Source organism: Drosophila subobscura, chromosome O (genome assembly GCF_008121235.1).
Source record: "Drosophila subobscura isolate 14011-0131.10 chromosome O, UCBerk_Dsub_1.0, whole genome shotgun sequence".
Lineage (NCBI taxonomy): Eukaryota > Metazoa > Arthropoda > Insecta > Diptera > Drosophilidae > Drosophila > Drosophila subobscura.
In genome coordinates this window covers 436,527-455,719 of record NC_048533.1, presented here as the reverse complement: position 1 = coordinate 455,719, position 19,193 = coordinate 436,527, and the positions used below count along the sequence as shown (strand labels likewise).

Genomic DNA, 19,193 nt, shown 5'->3' with positions numbered 1-19,193 from the left:
AAGTGAAGTATTGATCCCCTTCTGAGGATGAGTCAAGGCACTTCTGAGCGATATTATCTTCTTCTGAAGATATATCTTTGCACTTATGTGCGGTCTTAACTTCTTCAATTGCTTCTCCACTAATAATTATTGGGAATGTTCTTTCTCCTAACCTTACAGTATTGTCACTGTAATAAATAATGGCTTTGCTAACCATCAGATATTCTCTTCCTAGAAGGATATCATAGTTGTCCGAGAAGTTATACAGGTAGAACTTCTGCTCACTGGGACAGACTTTTTTGGGGGGCCTAACTATACTGTTGGTTAACTTAACTGGTCCGTTGATGGTATGGACCTTGAGGTTTTCTATATTTATGGGGGCATTCGGAATGTTTTCTTTTATGATGTTTATTGATGATCCCGAACCCACGATACCTCTAAGTATTTTATTATTTAATTTTAGGTGTATATGTAGGTGTGGGTGTGGTTATGAATATGTCAAGTGCTTAACGTATACTTAATGCGTATGTGTGTGTAGGGCATTTTGGATATGTTACTATATAAAGTATATATATAGTATATATATATTCTTTATCTATTACTATTACTAATACAATATATATATATACATATATACAAAAAAATAAGTACGCGGTGGGTCTATGCAGATTTTAGTGCCTTGCTTGGGCATATAATTTGAGGTCAGTTGTCCAAATCTCGATTTGCGGATGGGAGTCGGAGGAAAATGTGCAAGTGTTAATGTGTGTGTACATGTGCAAGGCAGCCGCCTTGTCAGCAAACATGTCTCCATGTCCCGTTCCGTCAAAACTTCATGCTTTTTCACACCGTGACTCTGAATACTCTAATGGGAAATATTTGCATCGCAAAGTCAATTGCCGTAATTCATTATTTGTATACATATTCAGATGTTTATATCCGTTACCCCTTTCATCCCAAATTATATAAAGCAAATAAAGGTCACACAAAATAAATTTATTTTGATATTGAGGGGCAAGCTTCTTCATAAAGTCTTGAGGGTTTTCATTTTGAATGGTATGTATGTCAGCTCACAAGCAATAAAAACGAGAAGGGACGTGTGAGACGCTTCTTACGCGTCACAACTTTTATACCCGGCACTCAGTACTACATCTGCACCTTAGCGGTTATTTGTCAAATTGTACATTTTGCTTCATCTGTCATCTACATCAACAACACTACTCACGCCAACACGCTCCTTTAGCTCGCCACCCTCCCCTAGAAACACACACTGCAGAGTCAGGGCAGAGTTGCGGCAGAGACAGCGGCAGAGGCAGCGGCAGAGACGTTTCAGGGGCAGAGGTCATAAACTGCGCGAAGCAGAGTGTGCTGCTATAAGCTGCGAGACGGGGTGGGCTTGGCCACTGAAAATTATTGTTTTCTTATTTCTCCATTGTGGCTATAATAATGATCCAATCGGATCGGATGATCTGATAGATATGGTCATTCCCTACGGAATGGCGTTTTTAGTTTTCTGCTATCTTCAAAATTGTAGATTTGGGAGGTTTTCGCCCTTTTGCGGAGGCGGAAGGGGGCGTGGCTCATTTTTGAAATACACTTGTAACAGTGTGAGCATACAGAAGTCTGGATGCAAAATTTGGTGGCTCTAGCTTTTATAGTCTCTGAGATCCAGGCGCTCAACAAGACGGACGGACAGACGGACAGACAGACAGACATAGACTCGGCTATTGATGCTGATCAAGAATATATATACTTTATGGGATCGGAAACGCTTCCTTCTGTGCGTTACATACAACCGTTATTCCCCACAAATACAGTATACCCTATTTACTCTTCGAGTACCGGGTATAAAAAGAAAATTAATTTTAGCAAATACAATAATTCCAGGCCACCCATCGAATCGGAAGGTAACGATCAACGGCAACATAATTAAAATCATCGTCCTCATGACATTAATGGTCCTTACAACAGAAGGACAAAATATTGAAATAAATCCGATTGAGTCCAGAAACGGATACCTCATATTTAAAACGGGATCAATCGACCTCCCTATTAACTATGAATACCATTACTTAACAGTTAATGTAACAAAAACCGAAGAAACCTATCAAAACCTCCTAGTAATGGCTAACAAATTTCAAAACGTAATTCAAGTAAAATACCTAGTAGATAAATTAAATAGGGAAATAAATGGCTTAAAAATTGGCTTTTTACACAAAACTACTAAAACAAGATTACCTGAAACATATAAATTCTGAGAAATTATTAAATATTAAATAGCAAACTATTAAAAATTAAATTATGAAACAATTATTATGTTTTTTCACATTGTCTTTAAATGATTAATCAGCACACTCCTTTGTCGTTGCCCTCACACTTACAGCGAGAGCCTTTTCACTCGCACTTCGTCAAGTTGTGCAGTCGTGTTTTTTCGTAGTTAAAGAATCAGTTGTCAGTCGTAAAGTTGTGCAGTTGGGTTTTGTCGTAGTTAAAGAATCAGTTGTCAGTCGTCAAGTTGTGCAGTTGGGTTTTGTCGTAGTTAAAGAGTCAGTTGTCAGTCCTCAAGTTGTGCAGTCGTGTTCTGTCGTAGTGAAGAATCAGTTGTCAGTCGTCAAGTTGTCCAGTCGTGTTTTGTCGTAGTTGAAGAAGCCGTTGAAATATGTTCAAGAGACACTTAAATTAACTTATACTCATACTTAAATAACCTAATAAACTATTCTTTTAATAAACTTATCCTACATTTGGGGGCTCGTCCTGTCTTGAATACGCGGACCTGAATGAAAAGTGAAAGCAGTCTCAGTTGCTAAAGTGGATGGTGCATTTTATCGTAATTTCAAAAAAAGTTGTAAAGTAGTACAGTCGATCTGTAGTGAAATTACAGTAAATTGTCCTAAAAATTGTCCTAAATTGTCGAGCAATACACACACGATCACACGAGAAATAAAAGGCCAGAGGAACAGTTGGTTCTTGTCGTCGCTTGTCGCGTTTTTGTAACTGCGCAACACCACTAACCAAATAGTATACACGCACATTGGCCACTCGCACTTATACAAATGTAGCTTCCAGCTGCGCGCTCTACACGCACTAATACCCATGTAGCTTGGGCTTCTGCTGCGTTCTACACCCACTAATCCTTGTTGCCGGGACTCCAGGCAGAGGCCTGGGACTCCAAGACGCACATTTAGCGGTGACGTTTCGCTTATATGAAGCTAGCCATCTATTATACTATTTGGTTAGTGGCCAGACAATACTCAGATCGACAAAAAAAACTGGCCGATTAAATCTAGAAATTTAGACGATAGTATTTTTGTGGTATTCGTTGGGATTTTTTGCTAGCAGCTCGACAAATATAGATCTGTTTTATATTCCGAGAGGGTACTTAGCAAACAGAGAGTAAAGTCTCAATAAAATGGAGGCAACAATGCCGCTGAAGTTGAAAGATAAATGACCACCGTGCTTCTAAACGAGCTAAGGGCCATCAAACGGCAAAAAAAGAAAAAAATTATCATAGATTAATGAGATTATATTGAATTTATTTGCATTTTTAGTTTGTTTAACTTATTTGAACGCCAGTATCTTCATGTTGCCAAGACACAGACCCGGTCGGGCTGTTACCAAAATTTTTAAAGTTGTTTTCCTTTTGGGACCAAATACTGCTCCACAGGGTCGTGCCAAGGGGCGATGGCGACCATTTGGACTCGAAACTATCCAATTTTGAATAGGAAGGGCACCGTCTTGCTGTTCCACCAATCAAAGAAGGCTGCAGATGCTATTCCCAGACATAAGCAAATTCTCTCAGTCATATTTTCAAACTGCGGAATATGCAAAGGGTATCGTTTCATGGGTTTCCATAAATTTACACATATGTATATTTATGATTTAGAATACTCAAATGTATAGACAAACGCCCGTCCTGGTTTCTTTCCTGCAGATATGGGTTTAATCAAAGTTTTCGTCGCTTATTTCGTTGATTGTCCTCCTCCTCCGTTCATGCAAGAGTTTCACTAAAATAATCTCCTGCATGGATCCATTTTTCACACATTTTCAAAAAGGTAAACAAAACAACACAGCAGCCTGAGAAGTGTAACTGTACGGAATGCGGTTTTCACCTCTGGTCACACTCTGCTGCACGCAAATATATTGCACACTTTGCCAGCAAACGTGTTTTTATACCCGGTACTCGAAGAGTAAATAGGGTATATTGTATTTGTGGGGAATAACGGTTGTATGTAACGCACAGAAGGAAACGTTTCCGACCCCATAAAGTATATATATTCTTGATCAGCATCAAAAGCCGAGTCGATTGAGCCATGTCTGTCTGTCCGTCCGTCCGTCCGTCCGTCCGTCTTGCTTGTCGGCTAGTTCTCAGAGACTATAAGAGCTAGAGCCACCAAATTTTGGCTCCAGACTGCTGTATGCTCACACTGAAACCAGTGTATTTCAAAAATTAGCCCCGCCCCCGCAAAAGTGCGAAAATCTCCCAAACCTACAATTTTGAAGATAAAAAAAAACTATCCATCAGATCACCAAATTGGGATCCGATTGGATCATTATTATGGCCGCAATGAAGCAATTAATTTGCAGTGGCTAAACCCACCCCGTCCCGCAGCTTATATTTGTTTTTACACATTCTCTCATTCACACTCTACTTCGCGCAGTTTGTGGCCTCTATTTCTGACAAGTCTCTACATCTGCCACTGCCGCGTCTCTGCCGCGTCTCTGCCCTGACTCTGCAGTGTGTGGCTCTAGAGGAGGGTGGCGAGCTAAATGAGCGTGTTGGCGTGAGTAGTGTTGTTGATGTAGATGACAGATGAAGCAAAATGTAAAATTTGACAAATAACCGCTAAGGTGCAGATGTCGTCCTGAGTGCCGGGTATAAAAGTTGTGACGCGTAAGAAGCGTCTCACACGTCCCTTCTCGTTTTCTATAGAATGTCTCAAAACCGCTGTATTTCTAATGAAGAAAGTGAAAAAATTGCAACTTATCGCGAAATGGGATGCCACTACATCAATTTGCTAGCAAAGTGAAAAAAAGATATTTTAGGATCCGAAAATGTGTAAAAGACCCTCGTGGCAAACGCCGTATAAAAAGCTCAGCCGTTAAAGAAATCCTTAGAGCCGCCCAAATTTGTCACGAACTGGCCATCCCCGTTTCAAAGTATCGAGTGTAACAAATTTTGAGGGCAAATCAGAACATTTCGGATGAAAAAAGACTGGTCAAATGTCAGCACTTCCTTTTCATATATGTACATAGTTGACCAAATTTTTAAAAATCATAAGTTTAGGGACTTGGAGTGGCAAGATATACATAATTTTTAGTAATGAGAAAAAATTGAATGCAGATGGTCCAGATATGTATCAATATTACTCAAGGGATATAAGCGCTGCAAAAAGGGTGAAAATGTCTCGAAATTTCCAAGGAGGAAAGCTCGGAAAAATGTGTTCATTTGGACATTAAACAAGATAATGTCGCGATTCATGTGTTTATGTACACAAAAAAATTTCTTGAAGAGAGACATTTTTAATCTGATTTATATTAAGAAAATAATGTTTATATAAACGTTGAATTGTTATTTTGTTGACTTTACATGCATATGTATATAAGCGTGTTTATGTATACATATGAACATATTTATGTATGTATGTATATGCGACGACAGAAAAGGGTAGGCAGGCGGAATCCATGAAGAAATTATATAAGGAGGTCTCGTCGGGTGTGTTCGGTCAACTACTTACTTACTTACTGATAATGACTTTTCCATTTTTGCTGCAATCAAATTTTTTTTAGAATTAAGAGCCGAAGCAAACAAAAATTTACTAAAATACAGAATACTTTCAAGTAGTATCTTATTTAAAAATCAAATTAAAAAAAAAAAACTGAAGTAACTATATAGGGAGGTCCCGTCGGGCCCGTTTGCCACGTATTTTTGCTGCTTGTGAGTGAAAGGGTTCTGAGCAGCAAGTGTGAGTAAAACTAAACTATTGTATGATGATTAACCCTATGATGGCATGGGGTTTAAAGTTGGCCACTACAAGAAAACGAGCTTAAGATGTTTGTTTAAATTTGATTTTTCAATAGGCTACCACTTGAAAGTTGTCATTTTTTAGTAGGTTTTTAGTAGATTATTTTTAGCTTAGGCTAATTATAAAACGAGAAGGGACGTGTGAGACGCTTCTTACGCGTCACAACTTTTATACCCGGCACTCAGTACTACATCTGCACCTTAGCGGTTATTTGTCAAATTTTACATTTTTTCTTCATCTCTCATCTACAATAACAACACTACTCACGCCAACACGCTCCTTTAGCTCGCCCCCCTTCCCTAGACCCACACACTGCAGACTCACGGCAGAGTCATAGCCAGCGGCAGAGGCAGAGCCAGCTCATTTTTGAAATATACTTGTAACAGTGTGAGCATACAGAAGTATGGATGCAAAATTTGGTGGCTCTAGCTTTTATGGTCTCTGAGATCCAGGCGCTCAACAAGACGGACGGACAGACGGACGGACAGACAGACAGACATGGCTCAATCGACTCGGCTATTGATGCTGATCAAGAATATATATACTTTATGGGGTCGGAGACGTTTCCTTCTGTGCGTTACATACATTCACTTTGTGCACAAATACAATATACCCTATTTACTCTTCGAGTACCGGGTATAATTAATGTGATTCCACGTTAGGCTGCACCACTATGATTAAGTTGATTAAGGCGATTTTGGATCCTATCATATTGTTTGACTTCGAGGGGGAAATATTAGGCTGGGAAACCCGACAGCATGTTTAAAGCCCCATACCATGGTGGTGTGCTTCGAAGCAGAAAAATGGTGTCGGGTAGTGTAATTAATTTATATGATAAATCATCAATACTGGCTACCGAAGAGCAATGCCAATTCAGGGCGCATCTGAGCACATTGCCGTGTCATTGTAACAATGCTTGATATAAAATAAAATATAATTTATTCCGAAAGTGTTACTTTGATGAATTATTTACCGAATCCCTTAATACGTCTAAATATATTTGAACTTTTTCTATACCGTTTTCATTCTCAATCAAGTAGGCTCTTCATCTTGCCTTCTGTCCCTCTCTCTTTCTCCCTGCTCATACCAGCTAAGTCATCGGATGAAACAACATACTAAATGTAAAGAAACAAAATTGTACAAGATTTTTTTGACAAATTCAGAGACCTATTAATAGAAAAAAAAAACACCAAAAAACAAAAAAACGTCGTGGCAGAGTGTCAATTACAAAGGTTGATAAGCTGTGTTCCGACTTCCGTTCTACTCCCTGAATATGAAGATGGTACGTTCCAACCGCCGCAAGGTGATCGAAGAGGTATATGGCTCCAAGCTGGATGTTACACATCCGGTCAAGTCGCAGGCGCTGCCCTTAGTAGGCACTGCCAGGATGACGGCGCAAAAGATCAACCGCAATTCAGCGGGTGGGGGCGGCGCAGGTGCCACTGGATTGGCTCACTTGAGTCCGCCGGACACTCGCATTCAGCGCAGCTTTATGACCGACAACGACTCCTACATTCAGTCGAACATGCACCTGACGGCGAAAAACTTACGCAATAACTCGAATATCTTGAAGCACTCCCAGCCATCGCCATACAGCAATATGAATACGCAACGCAGCAACATTGGCGGCAAGATCAGCGGACGTCAGCCCCAACAGCATAAGGTCGCACATTTGACGCTGCCAAAGGGTAAGGTTAACAACAGTGTCTATGGCTTGGCTCCCAAGCCCAAAGGGCATCCGCATCAGCAACGCAACGGCTGCGCACTCAGCAAGTCTGTCACACAGCGCAGCAACTATGGCGCCATAGAAGTCAACAACAACAACAACAACGCTGACACGGAGCTCTCCGACAAGGAGCTGACACACCAGAGCGGCACGAGCGGTTCGATCAACAAACGTCGCTCGCATCAGCACACACACCGGATGCGTATGGAGATGCCAATACAAATGGCTGTGATGCCGCATCCACCACAGCACCAGTTGCATCAGCAACAGCTGACCCATAACAGTAACAGCAATCACCAGCATCAGAATATAGCACATACACATGGAAACACACACACGCCCCAGCATCCTCATCAAAAACACACATGTCCACGCCAGTCACAGTCGTCCAGCCAGCCCCAGGTGAGTGCCGCCGATGATGAGGATAAGGACGATGATCCCGAGGAGTTTTTCGAACTGATACGTCAAACAGTACAAACAGCCATAGGGGTGGGTATTAGCTGACACTATCATTACGTATATTTTACGACATACTCCTAGAACACCATCAATGATACGCTGTTCAAGAGCTTTCGTGATCTTGGAACCAAGATCGAACGCTTTTCCGGGGAGCTTAAGCAAACAAATGACAATTTTGAGAAGCTGCAGGAGACGGTTACCGGAAGTAGGTTAACCGCGAGCAAACTCATAGGCCAATCCTTAATAATCCTTCCATGCCATCCCCACAGAGCTCGTTCACTACGGCGAGGAGAGCTCGCGCCACTTCCGGTATCTGTGCATGAAATCTGAGTACGATAAAATGTTCTTCCAGCACCAGGCGATGCTGAGCAATCAGACCGCGGACTCGAGCAATACATCGCAGCAAAATGTGGCTACCATTGGTGTTGTACCGTCGCTTGGGGGCACTGTTCGTCCCATGTCCAACCAGAAGTTCATTAGCAAAGCGCCCAAACATACCCAAACTGCCCACGACCGCGGCAAGCTGCCCACAGGCAATGGTAATACCAACAAAGTGCAGAATCCTTGTGCATACCGCACCACTTCGAAAGCGCCTCACCAGCAGCAGACCCCTCCTGAGCCTCACAAGTCATCGGATCAGATCGTCGGTCAATCCTTGCACTTGGGAGTGGCTGAAGTGTTGGGGCACATACAACGCATCTGCACACAGATGCAGCAAAATGATATGGAGGCGAGCTTGGTCGCCAAGGCCGAATCGAATGCCGCTCTGGGTATTGGTGGGGCCAAGCACAAGGCTGTAGCTGCGGATGCGGACAAGAATGAGGGAAAGCTACTGGGGGACAGTATGGATGAGGCCTACTCCGAAACGGAAGACTTTGCCATGTACTCTGATGAATCGTCCTCATGCAGCGGCGATGACGACTGTGGCCTGAAATACCCTAGTGCAGCTGTCACCTCTCGTGCACCGGCGCCAGTCAACCCGTTCCGCAGGCAGTCCCACGATGGAGCCGGGGATGGGCAATAGCTCCTCCATGTACAATAAGAAATCTCCAACCTGATCAGACAAACAATATAAAAAATATTCTTTGGGTTTCGTCTTAAATGTTTCCACCAAATTAACGAGAAATTAACGTGTTTACTACAAATGTATATACAAATATTTTCATGTGTTCATTTGATTTTTCTCGGGGATATTTCAAAATAAAAATAAAATTAAAAAAATGCAAAATCCCAGTAAGGTAATGTTCATTGATGTCACTAATAGCTGTATTTATTGAGTGCAAAAGTAACATAAAGCTGCAGCCGAGTTGACACCAATAACTGCACATAAATAAAGACACTGAAACAACTTTATAATACAGTTTTAGGGGTCTTAAGGTTTTAAGGAAAAACACAGATTTTTCGAAGAAAACCAATCATTAAAAGTCCAAACGACCCTCTAAAGGTTAAACCATTGATATTGAATAAAATTATATTTACTTACCCATATCAAATACTACTTGAATTTCGATATAAAAACCCTCAGTGCGACATATGTCATAGAGTGCGTCGACTGCAGAGCAAGACCTAACCAACCCCACTAACCCTAACCCTTGGTCCGGACCGTGAGCCCGGGGCTGGTTAACCTGCAGCTGCATTTTTATGGGCTTACGGCAGCCACAGTTCTGCCACTGTACTGCCAGCTCTTCTGTTTATTTTTGCTGCTGACCAAAAAACAGTTGCAACGTGAACGTCGTCTAGAGGCGACATAATACTGCGTGTGTGCAAAGTGAAATTTAATCTTTTTCAAATATTACAAAAGTTTCAATAAAAAATGATATGAAAATTGAAAATTTCCTCGAATCGCATGCAAAACTGTAATTAAGAGTTGACTTTGTGATATTTCTGAATTCAACTTTTCGTTACGCAAGAGTCCCTGCGGGGGGTAGAAATGTTACTAAATGACTGCTGTTTCGCATTTGACATTAATTAAAAGTGTTATGCAAAAGCCCCAAAACCGGAAATGCCTGGCTGGACCAAGCTGGGCCAATGTCAAAGCTCATGTCTGTCCGTCTGTTTGTCTTTCAGTTTGTCCGTCTGTTTGTCTTTCTATTTGCCCGTCTGTTAGCCTGTCTGTTCGTTTGTCTCTATGGTTAGTTAATAGCCAAGGATGACATTTTGCTAGCTGCTGATTCGATGTAAACTTTGATGTGTAATATTGGGAACGCTGCCAAAGGCTACTGGCCAATATTAGTTCTCCAATTATAAATACTTCTCCACCAGCACCTATGGGACAGCTTAGCCACCCTTCTTCGATTGTGCAACCCGAAACTTTCTTCACTGAATCGACTAATTGCAATGACCAATATTTGAACTGGCTGAATCGTCTCAGGGGTTGCATACCACCCAGTCGTAAATGTACATACATACATACATATGTATGTACATACATATGGATTTGCTCTTATAATTTTGAAACACTCAATGTTGAGTGACAACTCGAGCCCAATAACCATAACAACGAGGCAGTGCCCGGTCTCAGACAAGTTAGACAAAACAAAACAGCCAAAACAGGTGAAAAACATTAGTGTTCCGTATTCTGCCCTCGTTGCGAGGGTGGGTTCAAGCAGCGAAAAAAAGCGAAATAAAACAAACCAATGGAACATTGAATAATTGCAACGTTAACTTTGCTTAGACTATATTCTGTAGTCGTTGCAATGCCACTGCACCCGTAGACAATCGGGACACACACACAAACCAAATTGATTGTCCACAGAATGATCAACAGAGAGGTTTTTGTGGGGGGAACTGCCTACCTCAGTGGACAAATATAAAACGAGAAACGTTTAATTGACCTTAAAATCAGTGAGGCGTTACCATCATTCCTTTTTTATGCTTTGGCTCAAAAGAAAATTATTGTGTGCCACAGCGTCAGTTGGTTCAGTGCGAAATGTGAAAATAAGTGAAATAAATAATTTTTTGCTATTGATTTTCCTTAAAGTAAAAAAAGAATATGAGAAAATAAATATTTTCCAGCGGATTACTTTACACTGAGAGTGGGGAAAAGCTCACGAAGAGTCGGGTAAAGCGTCAGAGACGAAACTGTGCCAAGCCAAAGTCTCTCTCTCTCTCTCTCTCTCTCTCTCTTTCTCTCTCTCTCTCTCTCTCTCTCTCTCTCTCTCTCTCTGTGTGTTAGTGTGACAATTTTTAATGCGATTAAAGTGCAACACTTTCAACGCAACGCGGCTCAAAGCATCGGACAATGGTTGAAGGGGCAAGTGGAAAAATGGCTTTGGCTCAAATTAAAATTCTGCAAAAGTTCGCATAACGATTGAAACCAGCAACAGCCCAATCCTGTCTCTCGTGTGCTACACTATCCAATTCAAAAACTTAAAATTTTCTTCCTGTGTTTTTAGTGTACTGCATAATCATTAAACAGTCAATGAGCAGTTTTTAGTTCAACGAAAAAGCAGTTCAATTTTAGCCAGGATGGTCATGAGACCATGGCAATCTGCTTCGTGGAGGCCATTGCAATTGGGTGAGTATTGAACAGAAGTGGAGAACAATGAAGCATAAGAAGTATTGCCACCATACTTAAGTATTTTACATATTTATAAGAGAAATATACAATAATTTAGTGCTCAGCGAGATACGAGTACACACGTTTAATGCAAACACTTCAATATCAATATACAGCGCTCTTCTGTGTTCTAATTACACTGCTCAGTGTCTTCGATTGCCATGGAGTGGAGGTGACAGCACCATCCAGGAAATCTGCTCCTCTGCGAATTACCAAGCCGCAACCAACGACACAGCAGCCGAGGCCAAGCAGCAGCAGCACATCAAAGGCAAATAGCACAGAATCAACCACAACTGATGAGACAGCCAGCTCGAGTCCGGGTGACGCCCAATTGGCCCTATTTATCGCATCCACAACGGAGGAGAGCAGCAGCAGCAGTGGCAGTCTGAGTACTGTGGGGAGTATAGGCTCAACAGCCAGCTTACTGCCAGAGATATGCCTCAATGGACTGCAGTTGACAATCAACAGTCCGGACGAGGGAAGCCTCATACGAACGCAAGATGAATTCGTGCAGATTTTAGAGGGTGATGTGATGCTTAGTGTTTTGACCAAAGATACCATTTCGGCGCTCTTTGTGGTCAATCGAGTGAACCAAGCGAATCTCATAAATGCAGATTTTGAAATAGGTAATCAAAAGACTCATTCATTCAAAGAGATAGATAAATAACCTGTCAATTAACCCATTTACTCTTAGGACTTCGTGCCATCAATATTGACAACGACAGCCTGGCCGAAAGCATTCTCCTGCAGGAGGTTCAATATCTGCAGCAGTGCACCCAGTACTCCATGGGCATATTCATGGACTATGAGTTGTACAAGCAACTGGAGTCAATCATCAAAGATCTGGAGTACAACATATGGCCCATACCAGACACTCGTGCCTTTCTTTTCCCCAACGTGGCACATTTATTGCATCAAATGCCGTGGGGTGAGAAAATTGCATCCGTTGAGATTGCCACCGAGAATCTGGATATGTACAATGAGTTTATGGAAGCCGCCCGCCAGGAACACATGTGTCTGATGCATTTCAAGAGCGAAGACAACGTCTACATTTTGTTTGGCAACAAGATGGCCAGTCATTTCAAAGAGAATGGTACCCTCTTTGCGGTGCCCACCGATCGTACCGATGCTGAGTTTTTGGCAGGTTAGTATTAATCAAAGCTATATAATAACATTTATTCTACGAATTCTCTTCCCTACAGGTCTTCCCAACAGAGCCTTTATCCTTATGGAAAACGAAATCGACTTGGGCACCACCAGCGAACTGGATCCCACACCCACCACCCTGGATGAGGTGCTGATTGGAAAGAGTGTGCTACCCTCGCGAGTGCTTAGCTTTGCCGATCCATTGGTGGACTTGATACACTGGCTGCGTGGCTCTTTGGCCAAGCACTGCAAAAGGGATGGGGAAATGTATGTGCTGGAGAGTTGCTTTAATTTCCTCAACTTTATCGAGGACTGGCGCACGTCCGAGTACCGTCAGGCGCACGAGACGGCAGAGATTCTGTCGCTGCTGCTTATGCGTAAGCTTACCACGGCCATGAATTTCCAGATGTACCAGAAGAAGGTGCAAACGCTCGACAAGATTACGGGGGAAAGCCGCACGGAGTTGCAAGAGATTGCCTCGCAAAATTTAGTGAGTAATGTGACGACCTACTACCACTACAATCGCGACAACAGCACCAGCCTTGATCTGAAGACCAAGTTCGGACAGGTGTTTAATTGTCAGTATAGTGCAGGAGACAACCGACGCTATCCGTTCCTCTTTGACGGCGAATCGGTCATGTTCTGGCGCATCAAAGTGGACACATGGGTGGCAACGGGACTGACGGCCGCCATCCTAGGCCTGATAGCCACGCTGGCTATCTTAGTGTTCATTGTGGTGCGCATTTCGGTGGGCGATGTCTTCGAGGGAAATCCCGTCACCTCGATCCTACTTCTACTCTCGCTGATCCTGGTATTTTGCTCGTTTGTGCCCTTCTCCATTGAGTATGTGGGCGAGCAGCGCAACTCCCATGTGACCTTAGAGGATGCTCAGACCCTCAACACGCTGTGTGCGGTGCGTGTGTTTATCATGTCCCTGGTCTACTGCTTTGTGTTTTCGCTGCTTCTGTGCAGGGCCCTAATGCTGGCCTCCATTGGCTCTGAGGGCGGCTTCCTATCCCACGTAAATGGCTATATCCAGGCCGTGATTTGTGCCTTCAGTGTCTTCGTCCAGCTGGGAATGTCTGTACAGCTGCTGGTCGTAATGCATGTTGCCTCCGAAGCGGTATCTTGCGAGAATCTCTACTATGGCCACTGGCTGTGGGGCTTGTTGTCCTACGACTTTGTGCTGCTCTGCTGTGTGGCTGCGCTGATACCCTCAATATATCGATCGCAGCGCAACTATCGCGAGGGAATACTCATTGTCATTGGAGCGGTGCTTATTCTGGTCATTTGGGTCGCTTGGATTTTACTCTCCCTGTTTGGCGATGAGTGGCGGGATGCAGCCATTCCGCTGGGACTACAGGCCTCGGGCTGGGCCGTGCTGGTGGGCATTCTGATACCGCGCTCCTTCCTCATTGTGCGGGGAATTGAACGCTCGGACATTGCTCAGGCTCTACCGTCTCTCACATCGCTGGCATTTGCCCAAAACAATCAGTACTCCTCAGAACAGGTGGGTGCTGTAGGAGCTAGCTGTGTAATTTGATTTAACTCTATATTTACTTTATTCCAGAGCGTCTATGAGTGCGTGAATCCCGCCATGCGTCACTGTTCGCAGGAGGAGATGAACCATCAGTCGCCCAGCGAGATACCCACGTTACCTTTACGCGGCGGCGGCCCACGGCGACAGCAGTTCTTTGCCAATCTACGGCAGGCCAATGCCAACATTAATCCCCAACGTCCGCCACCACGACCACAGCATAGTCCTTCACGATCATCCGTGTCCTCGCTACCTCCTTCGCCGGAGAACAACAAGATAACACGGTTTTAGCTAAGCTGTACGAGCATCACTTCTGTGTGCCTTCGTTTGGGTATAAAGCACTTCTAGTCAAAGCTCTGTGAACATGAACTCAGTTTTTTAACAGTCTTTAATGTGAAATCAATGACGAACAAAGAATTTAACAGAGAATAAATAAAATATATGAATGAACATATATTTGCAGATTTTCGGGAGGTTTTTAGAGAAACTCCTTTTTCTGCCGAGAGCAAAGAGATCTCTAGCGCTCTCGTTTATACATATGTATTTATTCTCATAAGATTAGCGAACTGAATAAATGGACATAAATAAACCAGCCCCCAAATGGGCCTGTTGCCCCCTTCTTGCCACTCCTGTCACCACTAGAAAGTTCTTCATCAAGGTTCATGCACACACTAAGAGAAAGCTTTTCATATAAAGCGACTTTCTGTCGCACCATAACTCTCATTGGCTGAGGAAACACGTGACAGGGCAAGCAATAGTGGCCAAGCAGCCTGGCCTGTAACAAATTTAAGCTAGAAAAATAATAAGCAACAACAATAATAAAAGAACTCAATATCCCTGTGCGTCACGCGACATTGGGCGCCCCTTTGTTTGGCCTAGGGTCGTGGTGGAGTTTGTTCTCTGTGGAGGAGTGAAGGCGCTGACGTCAGGCTCACATTGGCCAGAGAGCTCGAAAGCCATTGACCGTGGTGCACGGGAATGGCGCAACAAGATGTGTAGCCATGTGGGCCTCCCTTTCAAACTGAGGCATCGCGAGGTCGCCGCAAACTATAGACTACACGCGACCATTTAAAATGGCGCCGATTTTGCTGAAAATGCCACGCGCAAGCTATTCCGTGTGGCAGTGGCAGGGGCAGGGCCGAAGGGAGATGTGATTCAGCCCAACTTCAATAAAGTTATGCTTTGCCATGTAATCCCACCCAAGCCACAGACTTTCTCTGGTTTCTCTTGTTTATACAAAACAGTTTATACACACTTTCTGGGCGACTGTGTAGGCGTTAGGCACTCGCTCGCTCTCTGCTTAAGCACCTTTCTTTTCCGCGCTTTTCGTGCACTGGCCGTTGTCATAACTTGCACTGCCCTGCCTGCCCCAAGCAGCCTACAGTTTCAGGCTCAGCCCGATTTCGGCGATCTCGACTCAGATAACTAAGACGAAAATAAAAAATTAGCCCCCGCAGTTTTGTCCTTGCGTACATATGTTTTGGCATAATTTTCCGCCCCTATTTTCGTGTGCAGTTTTTATACCCGGTACTCGAAGAGTAAATAGGGTATATTGTATTTGTGTGGAAAAAATGTAACACACAGAAGGAAGTGTTTCCGACCTTACAAAGTGTATACATGCTTGATTAGCATCAATAGGCGAGTCGATATAGGCATGTCTGTCTGTCCATCCGTCTGTCCGTCCTTCTGTCCAAGCCTGTCCGTCCGTCTTGTTGGGCGACTGGATCTCAGAAACTATAAGATGGAAGTATGCTCACACTGCTACAAGTGTATTTCAAAATTTCGCCCCAACCCCGCAAAGGGAGAAAATCTGCGGTATCCACAATTTTGAAGAGAAAAGAAAACTAACGAGAAGGGACTTATGAGACGCTTCTTACGCGTCACAACTTGTATACCCTGATCCCTTATTTAATAAATAAAATAAATACCTTTTAAGCAGTAGAAGCTAAAATTCAAAAATAAAGAGGTGAACTTCAACAGTTTAAACAATAAATCAACCACAAGAGCTCAAAGCCACATCCAGGCCTGTTTTCAAGGCGTTTTTAGCTAAATTAAGGTTCCAGAAACACCGTATTTTTCGTTCAGTTCCACCTCCAAACATGAGGCCAAAGTTCAATTTGTCATACGCGAACTTTTCTTTGTTTCTCTAGTCTACACAAAAAATATCAGCCCGAAGCAATACAATTAACAATGAAAGCAACACTCACACTCCACACTCCAAGCTGCATGAGTCAACAGCGCATTCATATGGTTCAGTGACGACATCAACATCATCACACCAGTTACAGACACAGCTTGGGCAAAGAATGTGTATCTGCTCTGACTTGTCGCCAAAATGTACGCCACATCCTGCGATAGGCATTTGCTCACATTAGTCATGCTACCCAAAAAAAGGCATGTGACGCACCACACACACGCAGCTACACACAGATACTAACACACACGCACACTGTCAGCACGCTTTTACTATGTATTGTTCCAGGACATCAGTAGCTGTCGCTGTTTTGCAACTACAGCGAACGACTTAGTGGGCTTGGGGTAGCGGAGGTAGGATTTTTCCCCCTTTTTACTCACTCTACACGCCACGCAGATACTGGCAAACTAAAACAGCAAGCTTTTCATTCATCAAAAATAATCAGGTGGCGAGAAGCGTGACGCGCACTGGCCTATGCCACAAAAAAAAAGAGACACTCTATGCGCCATGGACCCGCGAGAGCGTGAAAGAGAGCTAGAGTTTGCGCCATATGTAGCTCGTGGAGCTATTTGTCGCCTACTTCGTGACTGGCTATGGCTCTGGCTATTTTAGTTCCGAAACTTCACGAAGCTTCTATTTCTGTGCGGCTGGGCTTTTATTGTTTTGCGGTTTTTCTCGCCATTCCCTTGAATTTCGCTTGAGGGTTCATTCATGAAATTTGACAGGCAGACTCTTTGCAACCACTAGAACAGAAGACGAGTTTTGAGCTTTTTTCTCTGTTTTTAATTTCTCCATTTAGTTGCCAGTGGTTAGCTATTAATAGACAACGATTGAAGCGCTTTACCAACAAAGGCTTGTGGAATATCTAGACTTTCAGTTGAAGGATTGTCTGGGAAATGAAGTATGGAATAAATGGGGACAGTTTTGTTTATTGCGGATACGTAGGTTAATCAGTGTAAAACAAGTTAAGGTAATGAGGAAGCAATTCGATTTTACATGCATATTAATGTACTGTTTTCTAGAGAAATAAATATTTACTAATAAGATACAATTTTAACTGGAAATATCCACTTTTATTTATATTGAATAATAATTTATGAAAAAAAAATTTAAACGAGAAGGGACGTGTGAGACGCTTCTTATGCGTCACAACTTTTATACCCGGCACTCAGTACTACATCTGCACCTTAGCGGTTATTCGTCAAATTTTACATTTTTTCTTCATCTGTCATATACATCAACAATACTACTCACGCCAACACGCTCCTTTAGCTCGCCACCCTCCCCTATAGACACACACTGCAGAGTCGTGGCAGAGGCAGAAACGTGTCAGGGGCAGAGGCCATAAACAGCGCGAAGCAGAGTGTGAATGGGAGAATATGCAAAAAACAAATATAAGCTGCGGAACGGGGTGGGTTTGGGCACTGCTAATTAATTTCTTCATTGTGGCTATAATAATGATCCAATAATGCCGGACGGACAGACGGACGGACGGACAGACAGACATGGCTCAATCGACTCGGCTATTGATGCTGATCAAGAATATATATAAACTTTATGGGGTCGGAGACGTTTCCTTCTGTGCGTTACATACATTCACTTTGTGCACAAGTACAATATACCCTATTTACTCTTCGAGTACCTGGTATAAAAACTGTTTATGCATTTATTTATTGCTTATATCGGTAATTCTGTACGCAAGGTAAAACTATATTTTCTCATTATAGCATCTTTTTTTCATGATACCACTTCTTCTATCCAAAAATTCATTTTTAAAGACTGTCGAATTATCCCGCTCCACTTGATACGCGCTGCGCTCGCTCTAATATAAACTCTCTCTCAAACCTTTCCCTCTCTTTAAAAATCTGTACGTACTACACGCTGTACTGTAAATAAAAGCTTTCGTCAATTTGTGGAAAGCTTTGGCGAATGGAATACACACAGGGCAGGCACACCAACATCCTTGAACAAACAGATTAGAGTCCAACGGGCTTTCACTTTAGTACGCGACATTCACTCCAAAAGAACAGATACGGCAGCGGCTGGCCGACACGCGAAACGAACAAAATACACACTGAGACAGGACCACCACACACACACAGATAATCGAGCACCAACACTGACTCAGACACAGCCATAGATACTCGTACATACGTTTGTATTTAATTAAAGCGCCAAGTACCTGTGTCCTAGAATTGAAACATACTCCCAGAAATCAAATCGAAACAGATAATGGAAAATTAATGGCAGAGAAAGTTAAGGCAGCGCCAATTCGAGAATAGATAAAGTGCAAGTGAAAAGTGTGACTATAAGACGCAGCAAAATCAAAAAACAACTCACGCACACACACACGCACACACAAAATAATCGTCATATGCCAGAGGCATTAACAGAAGCCACATCCAGAGCCACAGCCAAAGCCAACGGAGCTGTGTGGAAAAGCATTTTGTGTATCCTATTTTGTGTGCTCGAACTCGAGGCATGGAAAAGCAAGTCAAGGAAAGCGTGCGTTCGTACGTCCGTGTAAATGCCCGTGTCCTTTGAAGCAGCAGCGACAACAACATCAACAACAA

At 43.0% G+C, this 19,193-nt stretch overlaps 2 protein-coding genes across 3 annotated transcripts; both read left to right on the top strand.

The window, feature by feature from the left end:
• Nucleotides 1-7,101: 7,101 nt before the first annotated feature.
• Nucleotides 7,102-9,319, top strand: LOC117898172. The gene is made up of 4 exons (XM_034807381.1): nucleotides 7,102-7,380; nucleotides 7,417-8,214; nucleotides 8,266-8,389; nucleotides 8,454-9,319. Exons 1-4 carry the CDS (start codon nucleotides 7,273-7,275, stop codon nucleotides 9,206-9,208), a joined length of 1,785 nt encoding a protein of 594 aa, XP_034663272.1. The 5' UTR covers nucleotides 7,102-7,272; the 3' UTR covers nucleotides 9,209-9,319.
• A 704-nt stretch (nucleotides 9,320-10,023) lies between these two features.
• LOC117897847 (protein bride of sevenless) lies at nucleotides 10,024-14,882 on the top strand. 2 transcript variants are annotated; one of them, XM_034806913.1, is made up of 6 exons: nucleotides 10,024-10,040; nucleotides 11,580-11,701; nucleotides 11,860-12,369; nucleotides 12,438-12,887; nucleotides 12,946-14,399; nucleotides 14,460-14,882. In XM_034806913.1, exons 2-6 carry the CDS (start codon nucleotides 11,653-11,655, stop codon nucleotides 14,715-14,717), a joined length of 2,721 nt encoding a protein of 906 aa, XP_034662804.1. In that variant the 5' UTR covers nucleotides 10,024-10,040; nucleotides 11,580-11,652; the 3' UTR covers nucleotides 14,718-14,882. The 2 variants fall into 2 exon arrangements, with proteins under 2 accessions (XP_034662804.1, XP_034662805.1); XM_034806914.1 differs by lacking the exon at nucleotides 10,024-10,040 and having other exon boundaries at nucleotides 11,521-11,701.
• Nucleotides 14,883-19,193: the final 4,311 nt, after the last annotated feature.